This window comes from Xenopus laevis, chromosome 8L (assembly GCF_017654675.1).
Source record: "Xenopus laevis strain J_2021 chromosome 8L, Xenopus_laevis_v10.1, whole genome shotgun sequence".
NCBI lineage: Eukaryota > Metazoa > Chordata > Amphibia > Anura > Pipidae > Xenopus > Xenopus laevis.
The window spans coordinates 35,537,101-35,560,247 of NC_054385.1; the positions used below are offsets into that span (position 1 = coordinate 35,537,101).

Here is a 23,147-nt window from a genome sequence, read left to right on the forward strand (position 1 = left end):
GATTCCCCTTATTTGCATATGAAAATAACGATAAGGAAGGCTTGAAAAGAAGAACAGCAACAAAAAAACATGGCAAATTCTTTATTAGTGATTTTAAGGATTCTGATTTGGTTCTGACAGGCACTTGGATCGGGCTGAAGCCTGAAAATGATCATAAATATGTTCTGCTACTCACTGACCTTTTTTTATTCGGCTTTCATCTCTTTGAAATGTTTTTTTCTAGTAATTCTTGTGACCCTGCAGTTTGTTCCTAGTGTAAGGCTTGGGTCAGGTCATTTGTCACAGTAACAGCCCCACTTGCGTGGGAATGCCCAACTCAGGTCCAGATCTGCTCGTTTGGCAACTGGATAGGCATGTGGGCTTTAGTGTAGGAACACTCACAGCTATAGAACAGCTGAATGGGAGTGAGCAATACGCTGAACCTCCAATCACAGAGCTGCTGTCTATTGACCACCTGTACAGCATTGGCTGTAGAAAACCTTGGGGCAGATTCCCTAAAGGGCAAGTGACTAACGCTAGTGAAAATTCGCCGATTCCCTAACGGGCGCAGGCGTCACTTCACTAGCGAAGGGGATAAACGCTAACTTTGCTGCACACACTAACGCCAAGTGAATTTTCGCTCTGGTGAACGGACGTAACTCTGCAAGTTCACTAAAATGCCGATTTTACTGAACGTTACCTCTTGCGCCAGACTTGCCTTTCGCCAGCTCAGACCAGGAGAAGTGCAATGGAGTGGATAGGACTTCCTCAATTTTCTATTGAGAAATTTTCTAAGTCCCAAAAAACGCAGGCGTCTTTACCTTTTTATCAGAATGATAGCCTGCAAAAGACTGTAAATATTTCCCCCCCCCATACATTTCCTAACATATGGCACATTAACTATACATATATACACTATATATATATATATATATTTTTAGGTTCCCTGGGCTTGTGTAGTGTAATGTATTTGCTGCAACATATACTTCCATTCAACTTTCACTTCCCTCGATATGCAAATTAGCCAACGCTTGCAACTTCGCTTTGCTTGCCAAAGTAACGCTATTGCAACTTCACAAATGTTCGGTGCCCTGGACGCAACTTTGCATCTTAGTGAATTAGCATTGTCCTGGCAAATTAAAGCCTGGCAAAGCGGTCGCAGGCGAATTTGTGCCGCTTAGGGAATTTGCCCCCATGTGAGGCCGGTAGCATAAGGGTAGGACTACACGGCCGTCTTTGATGCGATCCAACGCTGGGCGACTAAACGCACGCGTCAAGTCGGATTCGACAGGAACATGGTAAGTAATGTAAAGTCGGATGGTGTCGCAACGGTGATCCGACGTGACTGTCTGATGCAAACGCTGCAAGCTGCGTCTGTATCCGACAGTCGTGTCACGTCAGATCACCATTGCAACGCAATCCAATGTTATATTTACTTACCTTGTTCCTGTCGCATCCGACTTGACGCGTGCGTTTAGTCGCCCAGCGTTGGATCGCATCAAAGTCGGCCGTGTAGTCCTACCCTAATGCAGCTAGAAAAATGTTCAGTTGCTCCATTAAAGGTGGCCATACGTGGGCCTGTAAATGCTGCCAACAAAATTGACAGCTTATTGGCCAGTGTATGGGGCCAATGAGCACAACCCTGAGCATCTCTTTTAAAGGGGTTGAGGTGTATACCTCAACTAATTAGCATTGTGAGACAATTACCAGCACAGGTGTCTTTACATATGAAGCTAATCCACACACACTGAAGAGCCGTAGCTAAAAGAAAGAACAGTTGAGCTGATTGCAATAAATCAATGGCACTTGAATACATTTCTAGAATTAGCTTTTGGTCATGGTGGGAACATGGGCTTAGAACGGCTGCCTTTGATTTGAGCTGCCAGCCTATGGAGAGGGATTCTTTTTAATGTATTTAAAGCACTAGTAACTTTTAAATATAACTGGGTTCCCTCCCTTAGATGAACATATTTTTTGGGGTGTGTAATATGGATCTCTGTTACTCAAGTGATAAGCAGGACACTGCCAGAACTGCATGACTGCAATAAAATGCGTGCCATTGCTTTACTCTATGGGGCAAATTCACTAAAATCCGAAAATTCGCCAGCGACCGTTTCGTTCACATCGTAACACTTCGCCAGGCATAGATTCGCCAGGACAACGCAAATTCACTATAATCCGAAGTTGCGTCCAGGGTGCCGAAAGCTGGCAAAGTTGCGCTAGCGTAACTGTGGCAAGCGAAGCGAAGTTGCGCTAGCGTTGCCTCATTTGCATATGGTGGGAAGTTAAAGTTCAATGGATATATATGTTGCAGCCAATACATTACATTACACAAGCCGGGGAACCTTAATAAAATAAAATAGAGTTGTTATATTGCCCTACACATGAGCCCAGTGTATAGTTTATGTGCCATATGTTAGGAAATGTAGGGGGGAAGCCGGGTACCCCAGAAAAAACTTACGATCTTTTGCAGCCTATTACCCTGAAAAAGGAAAATTCGCCAGCGTTTTTTTGAAAAATGTTCAACTATTTTTTGAGGCACTCCTATCTACTCTATTGCACTTCGCCTGGTCTGAGGTGGCGAAGGTAAGTCCTGCGCAAGAGGTAACGTTCAGTAAAATCCATATCTTAGTGAATTTGTGTAGTTCCATTTGCCAGAGCACAAATTCGCCAGGCGTTAGGGAGCGAAGTACCACTAGAGTCTCCTTCGCTAGAGAAGTTACACCCACGTTAGTCACTTCGACTTTTAGTAAATTTGCCCCTATGTCTCTGCACATAATGAGAGCAATTTCTAAGAACTTTACTGCCATCAAGCGCTGTTGAGCCGTGCAGCAAATAAGGTAAGGCAAAATAAGGTATGGCAATATTTTATATTTACACAACAGCTGTAGCTTTGGAACAATAACTAAAAGGGAGCAGTTCCAGGAAGCACTGACAATCAATCAGCCACTACTTGTTGTGACGTACCACTGCCTTAGTACCAACTCACACAGGAAGGTAGAGAAAACAAGCAGCTGTTATTCATACCTCATTGGTTTTGCACAATAATATAGTGAATACAGTACCCCCTCTTGTAAAATATAAGGATATTATAAGTTACCGAGGAGTTTCATGACCATATAAAAACACGAGGCCGAAGACCGAGTGTTTTTATACAGGTCATGGAACTCCGAGGTAACTTCTAATATCCTCATATTTTGCAATTGGGGATACTTTATTTATTATAATACACAAATTTCAGTGAGTCATGTGACAGAAATGACATCAGAACTCACCGTTTATAACTGATCACATCAGAACTCACCTTTTATAAGGATATCATTTACAGGATATTCATGGCTTTGGTGTATTATATTGCAATAAACTACAATGAACATTTGCTGCAACTGTGCCAGCCCCCTTTTCCAAAATATTGGCACCCACTGTGGGACAGTTATTCATGTGAACAACTTCATGTGCATCCTAATTTAGACCACTACTGTATTTTATAGCCCTCATTCTACCCTAGGGGAGTCTGAGGAATCAGAGCAGCATTACTTTGAGGGTTTACTGGTATATTTAGGTGGACCTTTCTGATAAGGCTGACTTAGTTTTTACCTTTCCTTCTCCTTTAATGAGTCAACAGCACAGAGTGGGCAATTCAGCAGCACAATGATCCCAAACACAAGGAGCGGCTCTAGAGATGAATGTTCTGCTATGGCCCAGTCACAGCCCTGATCCCCATCCATCTGAGATTCTGTGGGACTGTTTTAAAGCCAAGGTGCACAGAATTAGTGTCAGGATTCTGATTTGACAACTGATAACTTCCAGCTTGTTACACTGGATGCTTTGTTTTCTATGTGTCATGTGTGTAAGCAGAGTAACCAGACATTTTCTCTAACTGGATCAGTGTTGTTAGTGGAGTACCGCAGGGGCCTGTCCTTTGTTTTTTGTTAATGACCTTGGGGTTTGCACTGTGAGTACCTTTTCTATTTTTACAGATGATACTAAATTGTGTAGGATGATGACCCTTCGCAGTGAGATTAACGTGAGGGACATAAACGTAGCATTGCCTCTTTATAAGGTCCCTGGTAAGGCCTCACCTGGAGTATGAAGTGCAGTTTCGGACTCCAGTCCTTAAAAGAGAAGGAAAGTCGTTTAGCAGTTGGGGTGCCAAATGTTAGGCACCCCCAAGTGAATGTATTTACTTACCTGAAACCCCGGGCTGGTGCTCCTATCAGCAGAAAACTGCACCTGCCCAGAGTTATTCCAGCGAGAACCATTGAGCGCTTCTCTTCCAGCTTCTTCTTTCTTCAAATTTCCCAGGGCAGACGAATGCGCAGTAGAATGACTTTTAAGTTAAAGTTCGGCTTTTCACTGTAATGTGCATGCGAGAAGAAAAAAGAAGCTGGAAGAAAAGCGTTCCGTGGTGCTCGCTGGAATAACCCCGGGCCGGTGCAGTTTTCTGCTGATAGGAGCACCGGCCCAGGGTTTCAGGTAAGTAAATACATTCACTTGGGGTGCCTTACATTTGGCATAGCCAAGTGGTAAACAACTTTCTTTCTCCTTTAAGGGCAGAGGCACACGGTCAGATTCGGGGAGATTAGTTGCCTGGCGACTAATCTCCTCTTCTTCAGGGCGACTAATCTCCCCGAACTGCCTTCCCCTGCCTTCCCGCAAGCTAGAATGAAAATCATAGGCGGGATGGCACTCGGGCACTTCTTCGTGAAGCAACTTCGCGCAACTTCGGAAAACGAAGCGCTCCGATTGCCATCCTGCCAAAAATTTAGCCAGACGAAGGCATTTCGGGGAGATTAGTCACCCCGAAGAAGAGGAGATTTGTCGCCGGGCGACTAATCTCCCCGAAGCTGGCCGTGTTTCTCTGCCCTAAGAAGAATATAAATGAGCTGGAGAGAGTGCAGAGAAGTGCACCTAAACTGGTTAGAGGGATGGAAGACTTCAATTTTGAGAGGGTAGACTGACATGGTTGGGATTATTTTCTCTGGAAAAAAACAGACTTGTGAGCGGACATGATTCATCATTACAAGTACATTAGAGGGCACTACAGACAGATAGTGGGGGATAATTTTTTCCCATAAAAAAGATGAAAGAACCAGCAGCTACCCCTTTAGACATGAAGAACAGAATAATATCCAGGGCTACAGTACTTGCAGGAGACTCAGCTTTGTTTAGGGGGTTATTTAGATGGGGGGGTTGACAGTTTTTAACCCAAAGAACCTATGTAACTATAGCAAGTACTGTATATGCCCAATGACAATATGTACTAGTTCCAAACTGAGTCAACATGAGTTATTTAATTTTTTGAGAATTCAGGTACAACATGAAACACAAAATCAGTTCTAGCAGATTACCACCATGTTCTGTGAGCGATACACTAGATTGCTGGACTATTCTTCATTTGGTTGGGCCCTTTTCGCTGTGTCTAATCGTGCTAGAATCTCGCTGTACAAACCAGCCATCTAAAAGTAGGAAGAAAAGGTATTGTGTGTTTTTAGTGCCAAACCCTTGCACAATGAAAGCACTCCTCTCTACCCTTCTGTCTGCTGTTAGTCCTACAAAATGAACATCCCAGCATGCTTCATACCTGATTCTCATAGGTGCTCTTTAAAGATCCCAGGTAATTGAGCAGTCGCATGGCCAAAGCACACCAATGCTCTGTGTCTGCATACCTCCCCACACTGTACAGCACTGCACCTGTATTCCAAGCCCGTGTCATTAGCCATAGAATCTCCGTTTCTGGATAATCCTCCTGAAAACAAAGAAATATCTGATGTTGTCCTGTTACAGCTCACTTACACCTACTGTAGCGCTCAGCTTCCCCTGCTCAAATCTATCTCTGTTATTTAGGACTTACGTAAGTAGTGATAATAGTGACGGCCTCTTGGTAGTATCTCCACACTTCCTCCTGCACACAAGGCTCTATCTCCATCATCTCACTGGGCAGGTTTAGCTTCACCAGGCTGTGCAGACATTTACTGTTGAGCAGGAAAGTACAAATTAGACCTGATGTCAAGTAAAATTTCTCTCTCTGTCTTCTTGGGATCTCAGAGGTACCCAGATATATGTATTAAAACACATGTCCGGTTTCACCTCCATTAATTTATTTGCCTTAGAAATCATTTGCTTCCAGTTCAGTTGGCAAGAGATTTAGCAAATCTAACCCCAAGTTGCAAAGCATGACCAGTCCTAACAAGGATGTCACTTTTTGAATATTCATAAAGCACTGGGACCATTTTAACCTTTATTACTATATAAGGTGGTGCTGTTAAGTGTGCAGTCTCTCTCTCTCTCTTTCTCTCTCTCTCTCCCTCTCTCTCTCTCTCTCTGTCTTTTTCTGTATCGGTTTTAGAGAGCAAGATGCACAGAATGAGTAAGTTTGATGTATAACAAACTGTCCAACTGGGGCCCCAGTCTGACTCTATGATGGATTTTGGCCTGCTTAAAAGAGAACTAAAGAAGTAGCTAGAAATGTTGTACATTATGTTTTGCACTTTTCTGTACCAGCCCAAGGCAACCACAGCCCTTTAGCAGTAAAGATCTGTATCTCCAAAGATGCCCCAGTAGCTCCCCATCTTCTTTTCTGCTGATTCACTGCACATGCTCTGTGCTGCTGTCACTTACTGAGCTTAGGGACCCACTCACAATTACAGTAGACATAGAATAGAAATGCACTAGAAATGCACAATATAAGGATTAATATTAATAGTAATAGAATTACTATTAAAATTAATAGTAAGTAATACAGATAATTACTACATGGCAGCACTGAAACCAGTGCAATTAGCATCAGAATTTAATACTCAGCCTTGCAGCATCAGATATTACAGGCCAAACTAATTTTCTGCTTGATAATTTATGACGACCCCTAAGCTTAGCTTCTCAACAGCTGCTCAGAGCCCACTGAACATGTGAGTGTCACAGACACTTTCCAAGATGGTGACCCCCTGTGACAAGATTGAAGTTCTGGATCATTGCTGCTATTGACAAGCTGAAACTTTAGGCCGGTGCAATAAGTTCAGTATATAAAATATGTCATTTTTAGCCACATTCATTTTTAGGGTTTAGTTCTCCTTTAAATGGGTGGTTAACCTTTAAGCTAACTTTAAGTATGTTATAGAATGGCCGATTCTAAACAACTTTTCAATGGGTCTTCATTATTTATTTTTTATAGGTTTTTAATTATTCGCCTTTTTCTTTTAACTCTTTACAGCTCTCCAATGAGGGTCACTGATCCCTTCTAAAAATAAATGCTCTGTAAAGCTACACTTTTATTGTAATTGCTACTTTTTATTACTCATCTTTCTATGCAAGCCCTCTCCTCTTTATATTCCAGTCTCTTATACAAATCAATGCATGATTGCTAGGGGACTTTGGACCCGAAACTACAAACTTGAGAGCTGCTGAATAAAAAGTTAAATAACTCAAAAACCACAAATAATAAAAAATTAAAACCAGTTGCAAATTGTCTCAGAATATCACTCTCTGCATCATACTAAAAGTTAATGCAAAGGTGAACAACCCCTTTAAGGGCTTGATGCTACAGAGATGTAGCTGTATATTGTATAACTGGCCCACTATAATTCATTCGCTGGACAACACTAGTATAGAGAGTAGCCATACTTCTTTAAAGGACAAGAAAAGGTGCACCAATCTGTAATATTTTCCCCATGGCCAGCGCAGTTTTAACCTAAAATAGCTTAATTAATGAGCAATTTCAACATAAATTGGTAAAACAGGACAACCTCTGGATATGTTGGGGCCCTAAAATTAATTTGCTGTGGGGCCCAGTAACATCTAGTTATGCCACTGCTTCCAGGGGTTAAATGTTACCTTATCCTTGGCGTATCCACTGGGTCCTGCTTTTTAAGCAATGAAAGTGCTCCCTGCAGTGCCCGCTTACAGATAGATGGATAATATGCAGGAGTCTCCATGGACAGAGCTAAGAGAAATCAGAAATATGTCAAATTGATACAATGCATATTTGTTATGCTCATTTTATAATCCGTTAGCTGACATTACTACTACTCAGGGTTTTTTTTTTTATCCTACTGCTAAGTGAGTCCTTTGAGAAGATGCAGAGAAATCAACCAAGCCATGGCATGAGGTTGATAGCAATCAACTCTGGGCCTTTTTATCACCTTCTTGTGTTCCCACAAGGGGAATTTAGGCTTAATAAATCCAGGACTAAATCATTATCATCATTATGACATGGGGTTGGTGTCTCTGTGGATGATCCATACGACAACTTACCATTCATTTGTTTGGCTAGTGGGAAATGTTGATGTTAATGTTATATTTCTATTTTCTGTTGCCTCAGAGAAATGATATTGTCAGAGTGCTTTGCTGAGATTTTTATCAGTTGAAATAACAATACTTTTTGTTCATTCTGGTTTAGAATCTATCTTACAATGACAACAAGCACACGATGGGCTGATGTTTGTCGTCTATATAGCCAGGACAGCCAGTGACAAAGCAAACACTTTATAAGACATAATTCAAAACTCTTGGGTCCAACAAAACAATTCCGTTTACATAACGTCCTCTGAGGCGATACCAGCCGGCCTCCAGTCACTAGCCAATCAGAAAATACATTTAAGAGAATCCATTTCCTATTCAGTTGGCCAACCTGCAATCAAGGGTATGAGGACAGGTTACAGGGTAAGGTTCAGTAACAGTAGCGTTTAACAATTAAATGGTCAAATGAATGTTAGTATAAGTGGCAATGTACTGTTAGGTAATAACTAGGTCACATTCCATATATTATTACAGACTATATTTAGGAATGGTTTGAGTCATCAATCAGCACTCGTTCCCACTGATTTAGTCAGTATAAGCTCCCAATACACTCTCCACTGAAAATGACTTGGTATAAAATGCATGATTTATAAAGCTCATTACTCCTGCAGTGATGATAAACCATTTTAGGGAAAGAACCCATTCATTTTCTGCCAGATTGCCTGTGCTAGGAGCATTTTCTCCGCAACATAGTATTGTTGTCTTCAGCAGAATGTGGATCCCATTACCTCTGGTGTGGGAAACACTTTTACTAAGATAGGCACCCTTTAAGCTTTGCTAGCTTCTTTATAAAGTTAGGGCTGCAGAGGGGCAGGTTTACAGAGGGTTTAGATCCCATTTGAGGAGAATGTTTCTACTTTCTCTGCTAGGACACCTCAGTTAATGTATAGCAAGAGTTCATTTTTGAGACTTCTCATGCTTGCATTTGTTCTGTTTCTCAAACACCTTAAAAAAACAGCTTTTATAAACTGGCTATTTCTAAATATTACTACACCTGCCCTTCTTAAATATTGTTCTTATTTTCTATAAAAGTTGTTCCCACTGATAGAATTACCCACAATATAAGTAAGGCATATTTTTAGCTAAGGTGTGGTGTCTGGATCTCCTTTGGCTTTTTCTCCTCCTTCTCCTCCTTCTTCTTCAACCAAGCAGGCTAATTTTGTGGAACTAGAGACTCACATACAGCATTACCTCTTCTTAATTTTTAGGATGAATAGATATACAACATGCACCTTGCCTACTAGTGGAGCATTTACATATCATTCCCACCAAAAAGGCTGAAATCAACCTATGCCCAAAATGTATCCAGCCTTGAGACAACAACAATTGATAGAATTCCCATATAAAAGAAGTCAGGTAAAACAACAAAACCACATATAAATGTCAATGAGAGACACTTACATATAGTTCACGCATTGTCTAAGTTCGATTTTATATGCTGATATACTGGTACTGCTTTTGTGCTGTTAATAAACTGTGAGCACTGAAGCAATAAAAAAGAACTTGTATGATTCACAAGTTAATGCAAGCTGGGCCAGAATACTGGCTATTACTCATGCTGCTGAACGTGTAATTCTACATGCCAACCCCTTAATATGCGCTTTAAATGTTGATTAATATTACATCATACACATTGCAGAGTTGTCCTAATTAATCCGAGGGCCTGATGATACACACCTTGCAAGTTTATCACTAATTTGTCTTGCAGCTTATATTCTGATTTGTTGGACATTCCACACCTTTGACTCGGTAAACTCATATTAGTGAATATGAATACGACTTACAAGCGATGGTTTCTAAAGTCTTTATATCAAGATTTGGCAACTCCCATACAGCTTCTAAAACAGAGTCCAGCCGTGGATCATTTAACTTAGCCCTGACTTCAAATTCATAAAGTAGCAAGAGAACCTCTGTTGGGTCATGAATGAGTTCACCTGTGCACAAGGGAGAGCAAGTTAGTAGTTCTGGTGGCATGGCTACTTAGGAAAATACACTATATTGTATATTACAATGTACCCTACCAGTGGACTGGAGAACTCTCCATATCTCACGACATAGTTGGATGTGTTCCAGTGACTGAGTGAATAGCTGTATCTATCAAGGGAGTAACACAGCAGAGTTCAAGTAGAGGTTCTTTCGATTAGGGGTAAAGAAGGTATCAAGTAAGATTCTACCTGTTTAAAATGATCCGTGGCTTTTCTTGCCAAATCCAAGTCTACAGCAGCTGCCAACAGAAGGCAAGATTTTTGTGCTACTAGGATTGGCTTATCACAGGGGCAAAAGAGGGAGATCTGTAAAAAAAGGCTGAGATTAACTCCTGGTATTACATTATTATATAATATTACAGTATCATATCGCCAGTATTATAAACCAGTATTACGGTCTGTAAGAATGCTGACATTAACTCCCACCAGTATAACAGTATTATATCACCACTTACAGTAAGTCAGCCAGTTCCCTCATCTTCAGTACCTTGTAAGAGAGGATGAAGCAATCTCTCATTTTCTGTTGGGATTCCTGGTTTTTCACAGCAAGATTCCATGCTGATGAGACAAAATGGAAGAGGTTGAATTTGTGGAATTGCTAAAACCTACGCAGGCTACACACATTTCCTGTACATTGAAACACAATGCGTTTCCTTGCGGATAGACACTGAGCAAAGAGCAAATGTCTGTCTACAAATGCTTGTCCTTTTTTGCACTTGGCTACCAATGCACACAAATTATTTATCTAAAAACCGTATTTGTGAAATATAAGAGTTTTTTCCTACTTCAAATAAACTCCCTATTTAAAAACCTTGTATGTTTGCTTATTTATTAAAAAATCAGAATGTAAAAAGCTTGAATACAATTGTGGAAATAAAACTCAAATATCTTGAATTTGTGACCTTACAACCTTAAAAACTTATTTAAAAAAAAAATGACTTGGATTTTGGCAAGACTTCTAGGGGGTACGATATATTAACGTTCAAACTTAAATTTTTGCCATGATTCAAATTTTCCTGCACAAAAACTCAAAAATTAGAATTGTATTTTCAAAAACTTGAATATATGGTATTTATTAAGCAGAAAAACTCAAAAAACTTCTAAAAGCTTGTGAGTTCATGAAGAAGTCAATGGGAGTTGTCCTAGGCAAAATATAAGCCTTTTTATTTTTTTTATAGAGATTCTGGAGTCTTTTTAAAGCTTGTAATCTCACAAATTTGCATTTTCTAAGTTTGTTAATTTTCATATTCAAGGTATTCAAGTTATTTTCCGCAATTGTATTCAGTCAAGTTTTTTGTATACAGATTTTTTAATAAATAAGCATTCGACTTTTTATATTATTTATTTGAAGTAGAAAAAAGCCACAATGTACTCACTCAATGGGCATAAATATACACAATTACCTTTTTTTTAATTCCACAAATGCTAGTTTTCCAGACCTGTTACACCTATGCACCAATCCATTTCAGTGTTTCATTTTTAATATTATTAATAAAGGTTAGGTTTTACTCATACTCACAAATATATTTTTGAATGGGAAGGTGCTATTGAGGTGCCAATCTGTCCTTTCTCTTTTTGTTTTGTATATATCATTGTTTTGACCCTGCACACCATTTGCTCCATATTAGTTGGAGGTGCTTTCCTCCTGCCTTTTATGCTCTAGGCAAATGACTTTGCTGCCTACCTCTAGTTCTAGCCCTGATGTCTTTGGAGGCTTACCAATTTTTCGGAACCAGTTTGCCTCACTAGTACGCTTTTCTGGGTTCAAGGCTCCTTCCTGTGGGGACTCTGCAAGCTTGTCTTGCACTGTAACAAGTCAAATAAATAATACAGTAAAATGACAAACACTGGTCACAAGGAACACTCAAATTGCCTTTTTAGTAACTGTCTGTGAATATAGCAATGTTTGTGCTACTGTCATGGAGTCTATTACCAGCATAGAGACATACTGTACCTACTTCCAGACTTGCCAAATGGTACACTACTAAAAAAGCTTCCACATGTAATAGAACAGGTTATTATAAATAAAATGGGAATGGCATATTAATAGTGAAGAGACCCTCATTTGTTTGCAAAACAACCAGAATTCTTGGAAAGGAAACCAAATGGAATTCCTAAAATATACATTTCATGGAACACCCTGTGCTCACCGACTGATACTAGTACAGTACAGACTAATTTCACCCTTACTAGCACTTAGTGTGGTTCAGGGTTCATTTCTGCTAATTTCAACCCCTCTTCCCAGAAGTTTTTCCTTCTGGGGTTGAATCTGATCGATGCATTTTATATATAAATAAGATAAATGTACATCCTGTCTTGTGCCTTTTATTGTCTGTATCAAATCTTTATTTTGTATTAGATGCATTAGTTAGGATTGTTTTAGTTCCAGTACATGCATTTAGATGAATAACATAACTAGATGTTACTGGGCCCAACAGCAAATTCAATTTAGGGCCCCAAAATATTTGTAAGTTGACCTTTTTTTAACAAGGTATATTGAAATTGCTCATTATTATTATACTCCTTAGCCCCCTTGTAAAGCAGGATCTACTGTCTCTGTAGTTACTCCCCTTGATTTAGATGCATTAGTTGGGATTGTTTTTTATGGCATGACATCTGAATTTGCTGATCCACAGTAAGGTAACTTGAAATAACATTGCCTGTATTACATATTATCGTTTTCAAAAAGTCAAAAGTATTTACCCAATGATGGGCCCTTTATGTGTAAAGAGGAAAGCTTAGGGGCAAACTTCACCACTGTTCACCTAATGACATATGGAAAATTTGCAGGGATGAAGTGACATAGATAATGAGATTCAAAAAGGGCTGCTCTATCTTTTTAATGGTGAAAAGTCTTCTTTCACTTTTTCTCTTTCATTGTTGCGCTCTTAGTAAATTGGACCATATTAAATGGAGAATTCTCACTTGGAGAAGAGACGTGAATTGACAGCAATTTTTCAAAATTTGTTGAATTCTCCTTTCAGTAAATTGGCAATGTTTAGGGGAATTGTCATTTTTTCTGAAACTACCCCAAATTTTAACTTTCATCCTTTAACAAATATGCCCCATACTATACAATACCTGTGTTTAAATACGAAATCATGAGATCCAGATCATCGTCCCTGGAAGAAAAAACATAAAATCTCTGAAAACAGCAAAGCCTCATGAAAAATTACAAAGGCAGAACTGCAACTTCCCCAAAAGCACTTCGCAAACCAAACAAACATCATTAAGTGCGATGATCAGTAACCACAAGGCTCCTTGCAGCATCGTATTGCCAAATGAAGGGCAATATCAAATGACAAGTTTCCAAAGAATCCATTAATAGCTTTTGAGGTTAGCCACACGCATAAGCCAATCGCCCAGTTATTGAAGAAACACATCTTTTTATTTTCAGTATATATACTGCAACATGGAATATACTGTATCACTGAGAATATTTTGTGGTGAACAAATATTTTGTAGTTTGACATTACCTCACAAAATGCAACTACTGTACTATAACTTGACAAGTCTATGGGGCAAATTCACTAAGCGCCGAAGCGCCGAAGCGCCGAACGCTAGCGTCAATTCGCTAGCGTTGGGCATTTTCGTTACTTCGCAAATTCACTAACGAACGCTGGCGTAGATTCGCTAGTGTTACTTCGCACTCTTACGCCTGGCGAATTTTCGCTACGGACGTAACTACGCAAATTCACTAACGCGCGCAGTGTAGTGAATGCTACCTTTTACGCTAGACTTCCTTCACCACCTCAGACAAGGCGAAGCGCAATAGAGTAGATAGGGATTGCTTAAAAAAAAGTCAAAAATTTTTCTAAGTCCCAAAAAACGCTGGCGTGTTTTCTACATTATGGGTGATAGGCTGAAAAAGATCGAAATTTTTTTTGGGGCTCCCCTCCTTCCCCCCTACATTTCCTGACTCATGGCAACTTACCTATACAGTGGGCACATGTGTAGGGCAAAATAAAATTTTTATTTGATGTTTTGAAGGTTTTCTAGGCATTTGTAGTGCTGCTACGTATTCCTCCATTGAAATTGGATTTTGGCGCCGTATGCAAATGAACCATCGCTAGCGAAACTTCGCTTCGCTTGGCGAATCAACGCTAGCGCAACTTCGCAAACTTACGCTACCCCTGTGCGCAACTTTGGATTTTAGTGAATTTGCGGAGCGCTGGCGAAACTACGAATCGCGGCTGCGAAGCGCGGGCGAAGTTGTACCTGGCGCAACTAGGAATCTTAGTGAATTTGCCCCTATGAGAGCCCATAAGAAACGTCACCCATACGGAAACCCAAAACTGCATAAACGTCTACTAAACATGTAAGGAAGGTTGCTTTAACTACTTACCCAGTGTTGGACTGGGCATCCAAGGGCCCAACAGAGAAATGGCATTAAGGGCCTGCTTTGATGCTGACAGTGCTCAATGTAATATGTCTTATATAGGCTTATGATTAGAAATAATAAAGGGCTGATGAAAATTATCGTTGGCTGGGGCCCACCAGGTGATTGTCTGGCATTGAAGCAGTGAAAAAATGGAATTAGGAGCACACCCTGCTCCTGGTGGTGCGACTCACTGTATGGTCACATCAATGGATGCAGTGTATATGTAAGAAGGAGGCCCAGCATACACCAATATTCATGGCCAGTGGCATCAGGCACGTTTCAGCATGTGATGCCGCCTGAGGCGTCATTGAAATTGCCACCCCCCACACACCTGTCGCACTTACCTTAAAATCGCAGACGGGGGTCCGGGAGGGGGGCGCACCGCTATCGCAGAGAGCGAAAAGCCGAATTTCCTGTTTAAAAGATGGAAATTCGGCTCTTCAAGTTACCAGAAGAGGCTTTTTGCCGCCCCTGGTAACTTCTGTGGAGATGCTGCCTAAGGCAAGGTGCTCAACTTGCCTCATGGCAGAAACACCCCTGAGTGGCATAACTATAGAGGAAGCAGACCAGGGGGGCCCGGGGAGTAGGGGACTTGGTCTGCTTCCTCTACCGTTTAGTGGAACCCCCCTCCCAATCACTCTTTTAGCTTTTGCCCTGCCGGGCATGAGGCAGGAGTGGGTGGGTGCAGGGCGGGGAGTTGTAAGTGCAGTGCAGTGGGCAGAAGGCTTGGGAAGTGCAGTGTGCCGAGCACTCTCAAGATTTTGCAGAGGGGCCCAATGCACTCTAGTTACATCACTGTTCACTTCTATGATAACTTTATTTTTCCATTCCAAATATATAAATAGATGACACTCAGGCCAGTCCTGTACCTTGGTCAAATACCTGGCTGCAGGCACAGTCAGGCATTACTCCTTTCAGTTTCAGGAAGTTAAAAGAAATATTACCAACCTTCTTTCTCCCAAATCTCCATCTTCTCTTGAGAGTATCAAGCGTATCAAACACCTAGAACAAAGTTATTGCAAGAAAGCACTATAGAATCAGATTATCCTAACCTGATATATTTATGCACATGCAGCATCTGTGTTTCTTTTTCACCTCATTTGCGTATATTATACTGAGACAATACAGGAGATTCCTTTTTGAAATGAATGGGAGGCAATTAAAAAATAACCCTTTTTGCCTCTTTGTTAATAGGTGGCATAGTCTGGTGAGAAGGAAGACTATGTAAAGATAAAAAAACAAGATAAGGCAGAAAAACTAACACCAGTTTAAATGATGTGGAAGTCCTCTAATAAAAACATTATAATATAGTCATTGGCCATAGTTACCCAGAACTTTGTCACTTGCTTGTTGTGTTTCATTGCATACAATGCACACCTACGTTCCCCCAACTACAACACAAGCATAATTAGGTGCCTCCTCCCCGGTTTATGGCTCTTTACTATAATGTAGTTTTAAGAGTGTAAGCTCTAATGAGCAGGACTCCCTTTGTCTCTGCTATCAGTATGTCATGTTTGTGTTTGATGTCTATGCTCTACTGTTATTGTAAATAAGCTGGAGCTTTATAATTGTGATAATACTTTAATAATACTTTAACAATAGTCTAATAATATTTTCTAGCACTGCATGGTACTTTAAGGCAAGAGAGCAAGGCGATTTAAGGTACTTGTGGCCCAGGTCAAAGATAATGGTATTAAATCATTTTTGGGCCCCACAGCTGCCCATCAAGGCAGGCAATAAATAAAACAGACCAGAGATCCCCTTATTCTGTGCTTTTTGCTGGGAAACAAATGAGAAGAACCTCACAGCCCACCTCTCTGTGGAACACCACAAGAAAAAGCCGATCAGCTTCTTGTAGAAATAGGAAAATGTGTTGCAATAAAAAGAAGTTTAAACGGTTCTGTTGCAGAGCACTTCCATTTAATTAAATGAGGGGTCTGCAGTTTCTGGCAGATACTTCCCACAATTGTTATAGTAGATTAAAGTCAAATGGTAAGTCCAAGCAAATGCCCCATTTGCCCATTTATTAAAATGCGGATTCAAAACAGATTGAGCCCAGCAGAAATAATTGATGATATATACGAAGAGAAATACAGCCACAAAAAAAAATATGGATTTACTGGAAATGTAGATGTGCTATCTACACCTACAATAATTGTTTCCTCCTGAACCAATTATGCCATCAGCTTATTGAAAAGCTAAATAGTAATAGTAATAATCTGTCAGGACTGGGAGTAGTGGTGCATGGCAGGGTGGAGCAAGAAGGGAATGTACAGAAAATGATTTAAAAGATTTGAGTCACAAAGAAATGTGTTGCTGACTGGTGCAAACTTCATCATGCAGCAGTTGCAGGACACTAAGCTGAAGCATTATTTTAAGCTATTCAAAACCTAGGGAAGAAACTGTAAGCCAAGGAACTGTCTGGCACAATCACCAGGCCACAGCTTTATGGAGCTCTTATAGGAGGAGCTTCATTGTAAAGCCACAGTGGCTTTACATTTCCCCCAACTAGCTTCATGCTAGAATGCTAAAGATCTGCAAAGCTGGACATACTGCAAATGGAGCATTCTCTGATGAAGGTAAAGTGTGATGAATAGACATTATATGAACTAAAAATAATGTTGATAGTGTTGATGTATTGAGCAGAATTTTTTTCTACCTTGGAAAATGAATCAAAAACATGAATATTTCTGAATGATCCCAAACTTTACATACATAGTGAACATCAGCCCACGCCCACCCAGCGGCTTATAACATTGCAGGCTATGGTATAAATACAATGCAATACGCTTGTTATCAATGGCCCTTTAAGTGACTGACAGATATGAGCAGATGGTACATGAGTTGCCAGGCACACTTGCAATCCCTCATTCATTCAATAGTAACCCAGAAATGTGGAATCAACAGGATTTCCACTCTGTAGCTTCAGATCCAGTGCTTTAGATTCTATGATATATGACACTAAAAGTTATGGTTAATATATTGCAAATGTTGCTACCCTTTATTAGTATCACAAGTCGATGAGGCATTAAGGGAGTTATATTGTAAAACTCAAATTTATCCCATTTTTCTATAAAAACAAAGTCAACCTAACTGCCATCCATGAATTTAACAAATTATAATTTATCAAATAATCATCTCGAAAAAGTAATTGCCGGAAAAGCGTGCGACAACTTTTTAGAATTTCAAGCCTGAATCGCTCAATTTTTTCAGTTCTTGCCTGAAAATCCTGACTATTTTCGGATTATCCAGCACAGATCGTGATCAAGAAATATCTTCAGATTGTAAAAGAGACCTCTGCCATTGACTCTACATGACCTCGACAGGTTTTAGCTGTAGTATTTTCGTATTTTTAGCAGCTTTGGGGTATAATAAACCCACTCGACCAGAAAAAAAATCAAGGCTGCAGAAATAGACCCCTTAATGTTGAAAATAATGCTACACAGTAAGTCACAGGAACATTTATTAAGAAACATGTTTATGTTGAAATATATTTCCTTGATGTATTTTAGAGAATAATCATTGGGCTGCTAAATAGATGTTAAATACTGCATATGACATGCACATTATTTTTGTAAGTACTATAAAAATAATGGACACAGCAGGAAAATTTTTAATATGCTTTATACTAGCTTCTTGAGTTTAAGCTGCTGAACAGGTAATTGGTAAAAGAAGAAGTCTATGTCAGAAACCAGGTGGTTCTCTGCAGTCTTGTTAAAGGTATAAAGGTGATACTTTATTGGCTAGCAACACTAATTAAGATGATAATCTCATCAAGCTTTCTGAACATTTCAGTTCTATTTTCAAAGCTGTAGCAGGCTTGGAAAATTTGCAGTCACTTTTCTAGTTCTCATCTGTGATGGAAAGAGACGGGGCCTGGGCCCATGCCAGTATGTAATGCTGAGGGATAAACTTGGGTTCCTTGGAAACATACAGAGAGCTTTATGTGGCCAGGATCCAAACCAGAGGCTGACTGTGCATGAAGCCATTCATTTTAAAGATAAGAAATCAATTAAGTAGTGTAGTGTGCTAGCCAGATGAAAAACAGATGGGGATACTTTTGCAGTAGCGCTCAAACGGCAGAATTAGGGTTTTCTTTCTGCAGCTACTGGATCCACCTCTATCCGCCCTTTCATTAGTATGGGCTATTTCACATCTTACTGGAGATATTCATATATTTTTCCTTATTGAGCATACAAAAACATTATAGTACGTAACAATGTAGACCCCAGTATGAGTAGGCTTTAGAACAGTGGTCACCACTTAGCCCTTCCTCAGAGCTGTCATGGGGGTCACTGAAAAATATTAACTGTACCCCATGTTTATTTAAAAAAATGTTTGTGACACTTGTATGATTGTTTGTCCTCTACCCCAATAATATTCTGAAGTCCCACTTAGAGTCCTGAGCGGGTCCATTTTTTGGAACCCGTACCCGACCCATACCTGCAATCTGCAATCTGCAACCCGGACCCGCATTCTTATCCGCTTGGACCCACTTCCCGACCCGCAAGTACCTTATCCGCAACCCGGACCCGCGATCCGCTGACCATCAAGAATCAGGAAGTGCTGTCATTGTAAACTGGAAGTGACATCATTAGAAGTAGGCGTGATCAGAAAAAAAGGAGTAAAACAGGAAGTGCTGTCATTGTAAACCGGAAGTGACATCATCGGAAGTAGCCGTGATCCAAAAAAAGGAGTAACAATCACTATTGAGAAGACCCGCAAACCCGCAGAACCGCCGACCCGCGTCTATATCCGCACCCGGAACTTCTACCCGTAACACTCAGGGTACTGCAGGTTTTTACGGGTTACCCGTGGGTACCCGACCCGCTGCATGACTCTAGTCCCACTTGCCCATTCCCAAGACCCCCTACCTCAGCATCCAAATCATAATTTTTGCTGCAATGCATGATCATTAATTTCAACTTACCTGAGAGCTATAAACACTTGCTGAATATCTGGAGATTGCTCGGCCAGGATTTCCAAAGCTTTAATTGCAATGTCATGGTGATCTCCCTAAAAAAAGCAAGTAGTAGATTTGCGCAACATATGACATGCAAAATATGTCAGTTATACACATTAGCATTGAAATATTTAAATGAATGTAAAGTAAATAAGAACTATGATTCTAAAGGAGGCATTTTACCAGTTTCCCAGTGAAGCAGTAATATCTAATAGCTGCTTTCTGGTATGAATATAGGAAACAAAACAGTTGCGTAACTGGAAAGTGCCACAAAAGAATCTTCAGGGGGCAGTGGTGCAAAGAATTCTTCCTGGCTGCAAAACCCAACTTGTTGACTGCCTGTTTTTTTTTTTGGCATGGGGCAGAATTTTACTAGGGATGCACCGGATCCAGGATTCGGTTCGGGTTTCCCTTCCCACCCCTAATTTGCATATGCAAATTAGGATTCTGATTCGGTTCAGCCAAATCTTTCACGAAGGATTCGGAGGTTCGGCCGAATCCAAAATAGTTTTACATTTTACCCAGATGGACAATACATTATCTATTTTGTTGGCCATCATTTTTACGCTACATGACATTAAGGGTGTGAATCGGCTGCCACTGCCGAACCAGGATCCAACATAAAAAGGACTATGATTTTTCAAAAATCCAAACTAAATCCTAGATTAATTGCATTTGTATACTCATTTTATTGGAGGCTTTTAAATGGCAGTATATTGCACTCCAATATACCTGTACAAAGTAGGTGTAAAAAGTTGTAGTTTTGCTGTAAAGCTCTCTCTCGTCCACTGTCCAAATATCCTCTTACCTCCAAGGCTATTTGTGCTGCAAGGCTTAGCAAATCCATTGGTGAGCAGGACTGTTCCATGAGCAAATCCTCTGATTTTGATTGTGATGCCAATCTCTTCATTTCATGGAGAGCGTAAGTAGCTGCAATTTAAATTAGTTATAACAATCACTAAATAATTTGATTCAAAAATCTAAATTTACTTCCCGAATCCTAATATTACCAAAGTCAGCATTAGCCTCACTATGGGTTAACCTGAGGGCAGCAGGGTGAAATCTGAAGGTCTTAGCGATTTTCATCCAACATTGGTATCTTAATATTTATAGTGATGTTGTGTACAATAATTTTAGTGCATGAAAGAGATGATAAGTTCTGGAATGTATTGCAATATTAACTTAGATCCCAATAAATAGATTTGTCTGTACAGGATAGCAGCTGTTTGTGGAATTGTTAAATAAAAAATACTGGTCACTGGTTTAGTGACTTGATGTGGTTCACATCTTTCTTGGGTCTACATTTCTTAGCTTAGGAAAAGGGAATTACAGAGGGCATTGTGGCAATTTGAGCATTTTTCAATTGTACACATAGAACCAGCAGTGTAAGGAATAATTAAAGTACAGTCAGATACTGCTGTTACTACCTCTAAATTAACTGAAAATTTGTATTTGGGAAAGCTGCTTAAATTAACGTTTTGTTTTCATTACACAAATTATGAAATATTTGGATCTACAACCCCTTTAAGGGCTATAACTTTGGGTTTAAATAGCACTGAACATTAATACTACCAATGACCATTAATGCAACAATCTACACTGTTTAATACCTACTAATAGATGGAAAATACAAGATGGAAAATGTTTTCTAAAGGGAACACTGAACGTTTTTGCTCTTCAATAAACTGAATGCAGAATCCTGGATTAGTCAGTGTTATTTTTTCGATGATTGAAAATGGCACCATGTTTTAATTATTAATTGCTCTTGCTCAACAATCCCTGCCCCTCCCTGTACGGTACAGCACTGTGTTTATAATTAATTACTATTGTTCATCATCGCATCCCTGCCCATCCTTGTGTAAGTTACAGTGCCATCAGAACGTTCTAGTTTACCTGCTGCTTGAACCTCTGACTTCATTCCAGGCTGTTCAGGGTAACTAAACTAGGGTGTAGGTTTTGACCCATTGATGTGTAAGTTAGGCAGATCAGCTTCGCCTAAATATTCAGAAGGGATTTTTTACAGTGAGAGCTGTGAAGATGTGAATCAATTATACAGGCTGATACATTAGATAGCTTTAAGAAGGGGTTGGATGGTGTTTAGCAAGTGAGGGAATACAGGGTTATGGAAGACAGCTCATAGTACAAGTTGATCCAGGGACTGGTCCCATTGCCATTTTGGAGCCATTTTTTCCCCCACTGAGGCAAATTGGAAATACTTATGAGGTTTTTTTTTTGCCTTCCTCTGGATCAACTTACACCCTTTTTAGGAGGGACAGAGGGATTAAAAAGGGTGGAGGAGTGGGTTTGTATGTAAAGCCTGAATTAAAGCCATGCGCTAAAGAAATAAAAATAGCTGGCACTGGTGAGGGTGTAGAATCACTCTGGGTAGAGATTTCGACTGGGCAAAAGGTATCAAAAAGAATTATCATTGGTGTATGCTATAAACCACCTCGTATAAGTGTCGAGTATGAAGCCCAGCTACTCTTGCAGATACAAGCGGCTTCACAGCTGGGTCAAGTTGTTGCTATGGGTGACTTCAATTATCCAGACATTGACTGGGGTAATGGGGTTGCTAAGACAGAAAAAGCTAGTAGGTTTGTAAATATGCTGAATGACAACTTTTTATTCCAGCTCGTTCAAGAACCTACTAGGAATAACTCTCTTTTGGACCTTGTAATAACTAACAATACTGAACTCATCTCTAACATTTGTGTGGGTGAGCATTTAGGGAATAGTGATCATAACATGGTCTCCTTTGAGATTCTGTTGCAGAAGCAATTCTATAAGGGAGTAACTAAAACACTAAATTTCAGACGTGCAAACTTTGACAGTATAAGGGCATCTCTGCAACATATTAAGTGGGAAATGCTTTTCACAGGGTTAAACACAGAACAAAAATGGGAAGTCTTTAAAATGCTGCTTAATAAATATACTTGTCAGTATATTCCACTTGTAAGCAAGGAACGTCGTTGCAAAGCAAAACCTTTTTGGTTCAATAGAAGCGTTGGTGTTGAGGTGGGTAAGAAAAGACGTGCTTTTAAGGCTTTCAAGTTAGCTGGTACAGCCGAAACATTTATAAGGTACAAGGAGGCCAATAAATCATGCAAAGAAGCTATAAGGCAAGCTAAAATTGCTATAGAAAAGGATATTGCAGCAAGCAGTAAAAAAATCCCAAATTATTTTTTAAATATGTCAATAGTAAAAAAATGAAGCAGGAAGGGGTGGGACCCTTACTATCAGAGGGGGATCAGCTGGTTGATGAAAACAAAATAAAAGCGCAGATTCTGAACTCGTATTTTTCATCTGTTTACACAAATGAAGAACCAGTAAGTGAAGGTTTCCTTCTTAACACTCCCAATTCTAGTAATACAACTAATGATGCATGGTTCACACAAGAAGAAATTCAAAAGAGACTTGAACAGGTTAAGATTAACAAAGGTCCAGGGCCAGATGGTATTCATCCCAGGGTAATTAGCGAGCTTAGCTCTGTGATTGCCAAACCTCTTTACTTAATTTTTCAGGATTCATTGAGATCTGGTATTGT

The 23,147-nt window shown here is 39.9% G+C and overlaps 1 protein-coding gene across 2 annotated transcripts in view; it reads right to left on the reverse strand.

Moving 5' to 3' along the window:
* Positions 1-5,258: 5,258 nt before the first annotated feature.
* The window catches only part of tex11.L (testis expressed 11 L homeolog), a 52,808-nt gene continuing 34,919 nt past the window's right edge, over positions 5,259-23,147 (reverse strand). For both annotated transcript variants that reach the window (XM_041572694.1, XM_041572693.1), the window contains exons 18-30: positions 20,412-20,533; positions 19,571-19,656; positions 15,589-15,642; positions 13,341-13,381; positions 11,979-12,065; positions 10,747-10,817; positions 10,449-10,565; positions 10,296-10,368; positions 10,059-10,208; positions 7,810-7,918; positions 5,834-5,954; positions 5,564-5,728; positions 5,259-5,438 (exon numbers count right to left, since the gene is read on the reverse strand). In XM_041572694.1, coding sequence (XP_041428628.1) covers positions 5,367-5,438; positions 5,564-5,728; positions 5,834-5,954; positions 7,810-7,918; positions 10,059-10,208; positions 10,296-10,368; positions 10,449-10,565; positions 10,747-10,817; positions 11,979-12,065; positions 13,341-13,381; positions 15,589-15,642; positions 19,571-19,656; positions 20,412-20,533 — 1,268 coding nt within the window. In that variant the 3' untranslated portion in view covers positions 5,259-5,366. The remainder of the gene's footprint in view (positions 5,439-5,563; positions 5,729-5,833; positions 5,955-7,809; positions 7,919-10,058; positions 10,209-10,295; positions 10,369-10,448; positions 10,566-10,746; positions 10,818-11,978; positions 12,066-13,340; positions 13,382-15,588; positions 15,643-19,570; positions 19,657-20,411; positions 20,534-23,147) is intronic.